The following is an 8,741-nucleotide window of genomic DNA, read 5'->3' on the forward strand; positions in this document are numbered from 1 at the left end:
AGACCCACACACACACACACACACACACACACAAACAAGCACACACCCACACACACACTAAGTGATGAGGATTCTCTCCCCACTCTCTCATACATATCCAGATTAATGCTGTTCTTCCAGCAAGCCTGACTGCTGCTTGGAAACTGCTGTTATCAGAGTCATTTCACAGTCTCTCTCCCTCTCTCTTTCTCTCTCTCTCTCTCTCTCTCTCTCTCTCTCTCTCTCTCTCTCTCTCTCTCTCTCTCTCTCTCTCTCTCTCTCTCTCTCTCTCCCATCCGTCTCCCTCTGTCTTTGTTTTCCTTACTTACTCACTTTTATTTCCCTCCCAGTGTATTGTTTCCTCTAAACCAATTCCCACACCCCCACTTCTCTCTCTCTTTCTCTCTCTCTCTCTCTCTTGCTCTGTCTCTCTCTCTCTCTGCTCTATGTTGCTCTGTCTCTCTCTCTCTCTCTCTCTCTCTCTCTCTCTTTCTCTCTCTACCTCTCTCTCTCTCCCTCGCACGCTCTCTCGCTCTCTCCCATTCTCTCCCTCACTCAGTCTTTATTTCCTCTAAACCAAACCCCCTCCTCACTTTCTCTCTCTGTCTCTCTCTGTCTCTCTCTCACTGGCTCTCTCCCACTCCTCCTCCCTCTGCCTCTCCTAAAACATGCCCTCACTCCTGCACACTCTTGACTTCCCACACTGAAATTCTGCACTGCTCTACCTCCTCTCTCTCTCCCCCTCTCTTTCTCTCTTTTCTCTCCTTTACTCTCCTTTTCTCTTTCACTCTAACTCTCTCCCTTCTACGGCTTCTCGTCTTTGTTTGCCTTTTCCCCTCTCCCTGTCTCTTGTCTCTCCGGTTTCAGGCGCGAGTCTGATGCTGTCAGCGCTGTAGCGAGTGTAGTGCAGTGTGGTGTGGTAAAGTGGTGTTGCCTGCGTTGTGTGAGTGCCGGCAGCTTTGCGTGTGTGTTTATGTGTGCGGGCGCGCGTGAGTATGTGGTGGTGAGGCGCAGACACAGGATCATGCGTCCTCTCGTGTCCCTCTCCCCCCCCCCCTCTCTCTCTGCCTGTCCGCGTGCGTTCGGAGCCAGCACCATAAACAGTAGTGCTCTGAATGGACTGCCTCAGAGGCGATGAGAGGAGCGCAGAGCATAGAGCTACAGCAACACACCACGCACAGCACACAGCACACAGCAGAGCAGAAAGCACATAGCGCTGGGAACACTGCACAGAGCAGAGCACACAGCACATAGCCCAGCAGAGCAGACAGTACACGCTGCTCCTCCTCCGGCTGCTGCTTCTGCTGCCTGCCAGCCCTGGACTGAAGACGCTTTGACATCCGGATTACCCCTCAGAGGAACGCTTCTCGCACGGAGAGATTCCTACACAGCGGAGGGGACATTTTACACACACATACACAATTACCCACACACACACACACACACATACACACGCATTTGCACACACACACACACACTTGCAGACTTTGCCCTGCTTGTCCTTCAAAAGGATGTCGAGGAAGCGTGGACTCGGGACACCTGCTACCTACTGCGTCTGCTTCTGACTTTGACGCCTGACGTCTGAAGTTTTTTGGGATTGTATTGGAAAATACTGCCTGGAGGAGGATCGCTGTCACTATTCGCTCACTCAAAACTGAGAGAGTGCACTTTATGTATGTGTTTTTGTGGAGTTGATTTGTTATTATTATTATTATTATTATTATTATTATTATTATTATTATTATCGCACCTTTGTCTGCACAGCACTAAGCCTTTCTGTATATCTGTGTGTGTGTGCGCGTGTGTGTGTGTGTGTATGTGTGTGTGCGTGTGTGTCATTTAGGTTTCCAGTTCATGCCCTTAGAGAGCCTCTCTGTGCTGCTTTTATGACTTTTATGGCTGGAGATACACTGTGACTGCTGGGCATCATTCGTGGAGCGAGCAAGGGAATTACCAACCCCACTAGGGACACCCACCACCACCCCCAACAACCCCCCTTTGTGATAACCTCAGAGCCACTGTCACAGCAGGAGCTGCAGCCACTACACTTTGTGGGGCAGAAGTGACCAGAGGCGAAGATCAAGAAAAGAGAGGAGGAGGAGGAGAAGAAGAGAGAAAAAAAGAAGGAGAGCAGAGTGCCGAGAAGGCGTGCGACAGAAAAGGATAGAGAGAGAGAGAGGGAGGGTGAGAGAGAGAGAGAGAGAGAGAGAGAGAGAGAGAGAGAGAGATAGTGATAGTGAGAGAGAGTGAGAGTGGGAGTGAGAGAGAGAGCGAGAGAGAGAGAGTGATAGTGAGAGAGAGAGAGAGAGTGATAGTGATAGTGAGAGAGAGTGAGAGAGAGAGCGAGAGCAACATTTGAAGAATTGGGGCAGAATAACACAGAGCACAGCACAGCAGTCCTCGTCAGTATCCTGCTGCTGAGATCAGGCACACACACCAAACAGACGGCTGTGCCACAGCCAGGGACTTAAAAAGAGAGAGAAAGAGAGAAAGAAAGAAAAACAGAGAAGAAGAGAAAAAGAGAGAAAAAGTCAACGTGACAAGGAGCAGCTCTGAGTAAGGACAACATCAACAGAGAAGAACACACACAGAGAAAGAGAGAGCAAGTGGATAAGGGGGCTCTTTTCCTCCGTCCAGTGACCCCACAACCACTTGTCCTCCACGCAGCTGGAAACGGGGCAAGCGTCTGAGGAGGTGAAGGAGGACAAGAAAGGGATATAAGCCAACGAAAAAAGGAAGACCGAGGAGGAGGACGAGAGGAAGAGTCACCTTCAACCCTTCTCTGTCTGGTTTTCCATCTCTGTCTCTATCTCCCTCTTTCTTTCTCTCCCTCTCCCCTGTATCTCTTGCTATATCTCTCAGTCTGTCTGTCTCTCTGTCTGCACTCACACAGGTCTCTGCCCACTGCATGTCCTTTGGCTTCTACGGCTCCAAGTCAAGCCACTGCAGCAACAGCAGCAGCTACGCCGGATAACAGAAAGAGCAAGAGAAACAGCAGCGGCAACTCGGCAGCGAGGAGTCAGGAGTGCCGGGATTTCTCTTTCTCTTTCTCTGCACTTCATACAATCTGCGCTCTTTCTGACACACACACACACATACTTTTCAACACACACACTTTCTGACACACACACACGCACACACACACACACACACACAGACTCTGACACACACACACACACGCACACACACACTTTTTATTGTATTTCACACCCAGTGCCAGTGAGGCCAAGGGCTAAACAACGCTGGCGGGAATGCAGGTCTCCTTCGCCTGCACCGACCACGGCCTGAAGGCGCCGCGCAATGGGGGCGACGGGCACGGCAAGCAGAGCGCCACCAGCCCGGGCACCGGCGGCAGCGGTACCGGCGGTGGCAGCGGCACGGCTCGCGCTCGCTTCCGCACCGTGGCTCTCATCGCCCGGAGTCTGGGCTCCTTCGCGCACCGCCACCGCAGCATCTCGCTCAAGGAGTCCACCGGCAAGCTCACGGGGATGAAATATCGGTACGTGTTGTTTTTTTATCTGCCGGTTTCGACAAGTGCACACATATGGAAGGGGGGATGGGGTAGGGGGAGGGGGGGGGGTGCTGGGTCAGGAGTTTGTGGGGTGCGGGATGGGGGGTGGTTGCTTACTTGATTACATGGTTAAAGTGATGAAATATTGGTACGTGTTTTATTCTGCCAGACTGGCGGTCCGACACACGCACACACATGTAGGAGGGGTAGGGTGGGGGAGTTGGGTCAGGAGTGGGGGGGTGTTGGGTGGCTTACTTGATTACTGGCGGTCCGACATGCGCACGCACATATATGTATGGGGGGCTGGGGTGGGTTAGTTGGATCAGGAATGTGTGTGTGTGTATGTGTGGGTGGGGGAGGGGGTTACTTTACAAGTAAGACCAAATTACTAAAACACATTTCTGGTCCCCATCCCCAAAGTATCTGTATGTGTTTTTGCTGCCAGACTGGCGGGTCTGACACACGCACGCACATGTCGGGGGGGATAAAAAGGTTGGGGGTGGCATACTTGATTACATGGAGTCAGTCATGACAGTGAGGGGGTTGGACGTTTTTTTTTTGGGGGGGCAGGGGTTATAGAATGTCAAATGTTGAATGTCAAATAGTTAAGGTGTAAACTGAGCCTGAAGAGCTGTGAAGATTTGCGGTTTGGCGTGTGTGACTGGGTGTGTTTATAGTTGTGTTGATCTATGGGTAAAGATGTAAGATGGGATGGCTGGCACTTGTGGCAGCTTTACTCTTCACAGCTTGTTTTGCAGCTGGGTGCTGCAGGTGCACTCGTCTTCTGTATCTCTGTATCTGACTGCATTATTTTGCTTCCATTTGTTAGTAGATGGTGCACTGCATACAGCCTGCATTGCGAAGTTTTAGTGGTGGTGGTGGGGGGAGAGGCGGGGATCTTTTGCTGACGTCATATGTTGCCTTTCTGAGAGCAGTGCGGTTTAATGTCAACTGGAGGTTAAGTGTCGTGGGGCTACAGAGGGTATCATGATACCACTAACACTACATCATTCTAGACATTTCAGACATACCAATCTATATACCAGATACCATCGTAAACATTTTCACAGGACGTGGCAAAAACCTGTTGCTATTTCTGGTGGCGTCGGTCGGTCGGTCAGACATGAAGCAGCGTTGCCGGTGGACTCCTTGGGCTGTTGACACGAGAGGTTGTAGAGGCGATGAGCGACCGAGAGCCCGGGCTGCAGACGAAGAGAGGCACGGTGCGGACACGAGCGTGAGCTGGCTGTGGAAAAAACAAACAAAAAAACATGGAAGTTAATGGTGTTTAATAGAGACCCGATACCAACTGTTGCTGCCCAATATACTGTATTCATACAGGGCTGGACTGGTGATCTGGTAGTGGTGTCAACAATAATCGATTCGGCAATGCATTGCGATGCGGGGCAGGTCAATTCAAGTCAATGCGGCAAGTGCCATAATCGATGCGGGATATTTTTTCAAGTTTCAATTACATCCGTGGATATTTCCGGAGCAAATTAATGTTAAATAAAATAAAAGCACTTCAAAGCATTGAAAACTGTAAGACTGATACAGAATACAGCCAATAAAATGCTGTTCAGTATCTGACTGCTTGTGTTGCCTCATCATGACTGATGAAAAATGTACTTTGCTCTCAGTAGAAATGTAATGCATTGCAATGCATCGTAGAATCGAATCGAATGAAATCGAATCGCTACCTCCCGAATTGTAATCAAATCGAATCATGAGGGCAGTGCCAATGCACATCACTATGATCTGGCATACAGATACAGGCATTTCCACGGAGGGCTGACACTCCCGAGTGGCCCACACTGCTGCTTTTGTTTTTGTTTTTTTGCTTTTTTGCTTGTTTGTTTTTTTCTTGGGGACAGGCCCACAGTTCAGAGGTGGCGGCCTCCCTGGTTCTTATCTCCAATATAGAACGTGGACTGAATGCTGCAGGATATAGAGCGAAAATGGCTTAGGGGCCAATTTAAGTTTAAAAAAAAGTGCCCGGGTGTTTTTTTGTGATCCCTGTCCAGCCCTGTGCTGTATACATGTACTGCAGCGGTTCCCAACCTCTTTTGGCATGGGACACAATTTTGACATCCCAAATTTCTGTGGACCCCCATGCACATTTTCTTTACGACGAAAAATAAAGCATGACTGAGCTACATACGTACGTGGTAGGGTATTAAACCTATACATATTTATGGTAGTGTAAGATTGTAAATGGTGTTTCAGAGAGAATATTGGATAGTTATGTGACATTGATTAGTAATATTTATCATTTTTTCCTTCACACTTTCAGACATTTCAGGTGACCCCATTTGAATTCCAGGTGACCCCAAATGGGTTTCTTGACCCCAGCCCTATATACCTGTACAGTGTACTGTACTGTACTGGTCTGCTGTGTCCACTGTGTGGCAGTAGGTGTAAATATGTCCTGCAGGGTGTGAATGGGAAACCCTGATCTGACCGGGGAAGTGGCCAGTGAGGTCTCAAACTTTTTTTGTTTCAATCGTCAAACATTTTACGGCAACTTCATATTTGCCGTGGAGCTTGATACACTGGAATTACAATCCATCTGTGTGTTGTCTGCTGTATGGTGGTAAAGACACTAACGTTAATTTTGACTTGAGCAGAGGTGTCAAAAGTAAAAGTTAAAAACAATGAAACACTGTTTCTTTCCAACACAATTTATCTGAGTGACCAGTAGACTAGTGCAGTGGTTCCCAACCTTTTTCTTCAGGGACCCATGTTTTTACCATTGTAAGCTTTGGTGACCTAACCGCGCGAGCGCCCGCACGAGAGGGAATCACATGATACCCTCTGTTTCCTGCGACAACTCATTTTAGTCCTTTTATTCCTCAATTTGTCTTCGGACAAATGTAGAATAAATGTTTAATGTAGCACTTACATTTTGTTGCTTCTTTAAAATGAAACCCCTTAAAATCAAGAGGGCTTCACGACCCTCTGTGGATCTCTGGTGACCCATAGGTTGGGTCCCGACCCATAGGTTGGGAACCACTGGACTAGTGTACTTGTCATGGGTAAGCGGTTATGGCGTTAGACTTGAAGCCCAAAGGTTGCCGGCCCGCCAGGTTGGTGGGGGGAGTAATTAACCAGTGCTCTCCAGGTACTCTGAGCATGGTACCGTGCTGCCGCACTGCTCCCTTGGGGCGCCATTGGGGGCTGCCCCCTTGCACGGGTGAGGCATGAATGCAATTTCGTTGTGTGCCCTTGTGTGCTGTGGAGTGCTGTGTCACAATGACAATGGGAGTTGGAGTTTCCCAGGTGGGCTTTCACTTTTCACTTTTTATGATCCGCTGACATCTGTGCTGGTTGGATCAAATTTGTGGTGGATTATTGTTAGGTTTTCAGTAACAACACAGTCTACCTCATTAGGTACAATGCAATAAATGGTGTAACCGCTATAAACTAGGTAATATGAGGATAATATTGTTGAACTTACTTTTACTTTTTATTTTTGACACATCTGGACTTTGGCTGTCTGGGATACAACTACTCTACGGTAAAGTAGAGAGGAAGGGAGTGCTTCTCTTGTTGTTTGTTTTTTTGCACTGCCAGTATGTGCGTTTTACACGGTATAAAAGCATGACGTGGGAGAGATTTGCACAGGCGGTGGGAGTGTCAGAGTACTGGTGTTGGACACGGTATAAGCAGAGATAGAAGTATATAGAGATAGAAGTATATAGAGATATGCCAATGTAATAGGTTGCTATGGGTACCTAACATGACCAGGTTCCGGTCTGCCTAAAGGGGTGTGTCATAATACTCCTAGCATTGAATAGAACAGTCCTTGGGTCTGCCTTGGTCTGCCTAAAGGGGGATTTCCCCCCCTCCCCCTTGCAATAATAGAACCCGGAAACAATGGGCCAATGGAACCTCTCTCTCTCTACTCTCTCTGGTATAAGTGCGTCGTCGAGCCTGAGGAGTAGGAGGTGTGAACTAATGGTTTTCATGCTAGAAATAATTAATTGCATGATCCAGGCAATCTGTCGAGAAGAGGCAAAACATCACCCTTAAGTTGACAACACACAAGCCAGTCTCCATAACAACATTTACAGGATTTACAGTTGGCCTGTTGATTTCACTATTTACTTCTGTGAAATTCAAGTTTGATTTTTTTTTCTTTTGTAGTGTACGACTCAAATTTGAAAACAATTTTTTACAACTTACAGTACAAGTAGGACTCAACATATGGTATATGTAAACAAAAACAATAGTCAAGTCATAGATATGATAGAATATAATATAGCCCTATAATTCAATAATATTATAATATTCAAATAAAAATATAAATAACAAGTAATTACACATCAGTAAATGTGCAGTACATTCATTAAACTATTGTTTTGTCACCAAACTGTCACAGCTACATCAGAACAGCTGGAAATACACCACAAAGAGTGTGAGTGAGTTTGTGAGCCCTGCTGATTCAGGGAGTCAGGCTGTGCTTAGCAGAGGAGGCTGGGGAGCATGGGCGTGACTACCATTGAGGACAAAGAGGTCAGTCCTCTGTATTTTTTCTCAGAAATGTAAAATTTATCAAAAGCGATATATGATCAACAATGATGAATTCAGTCTGTAGTACGCGACCCCCATTTATCCTCAAGACAAGCAATGTTTGAAGCATTCTATTTAGTATTTAGTACAGTATGCAGTACAGCACACAGTAGCCCATTTGACTCCTGTATTTGAAAATGTCTCGTTACGGCCCTGCTGGGGAGCAGATGTGGCGTGCAGCCACCAAAACTTCATAAACATGCTAACAAGCACATCCATATCTGAGTGAGACAAATAGGTCACTTGAAGATGCTAATGTCTCCCCCTCTAGCCAGTCTCACGCATATTTGTGTGTGTGTGTGTGTGTGTGTGTGTGTGTGTGTGTGTGTGTGTGTGTGTGTGTGTGTGTGTGTGTGTGTGTGTGTGTGTGTGTGTGTGTGTGTGTGTGTGTGTGTGTGTGTGTGTGTGTGTGTGTGTGCGTGCGTGCGTGTGAGCGCGTGCGTGCATGTATGTGTGTGTGCATGAGCGCAGGTGCGTGTGTGAATGTGCGTGTGTGTGTTTACGCATATGGTGTGCGCGTGTGTGCGACCGCCCATGTGTGGGTGCACATCATCTCTGTGTGCATTGCCTCTGTTTGTTCAGCAGACTAGGAAATCTTTTTTTACTCTTGCATAAACGTCAAGCAGTCAAGTAGTCAAGACTGGGGTTGTTTGTTTGTCTGTGTGGATGGGAAGCCTAC

At 47.6% G+C, this 8,741-nt stretch overlaps 1 protein-coding gene across 1 annotated transcript in view; it reads left to right on the forward strand.

Moving 5' to 3' along the window:
* Positions 1-1,100: 1,100 nt before the first annotated feature.
* Positions 1,101-8,741, forward strand: part of kcnab1b (potassium voltage-gated channel subfamily A regulatory beta subunit 1b) — a 76,709-nt gene continuing 69,068 nt past the window's right edge. Inside the window, exons 1-2 of the mRNA XM_063219561.1 lie at positions 1,101-1,652; positions 1,823-3,478. Of these exons, the coding sequence (XP_063075631.1) occupies positions 3,231-3,478 (248 nt within the window). The 5' untranslated portion in view covers positions 1,101-1,652; positions 1,823-3,230. The remainder of the gene's footprint in view (positions 1,653-1,822; positions 3,479-8,741) is intronic.

Source organism: Engraulis encrasicolus, chromosome 16 (assembly GCF_034702125.1).
Source record: "Engraulis encrasicolus isolate BLACKSEA-1 chromosome 16, IST_EnEncr_1.0, whole genome shotgun sequence".
Classification (NCBI taxonomy): Eukaryota; Metazoa; Chordata; class Actinopteri; order Clupeiformes; family Engraulidae; genus Engraulis; species Engraulis encrasicolus.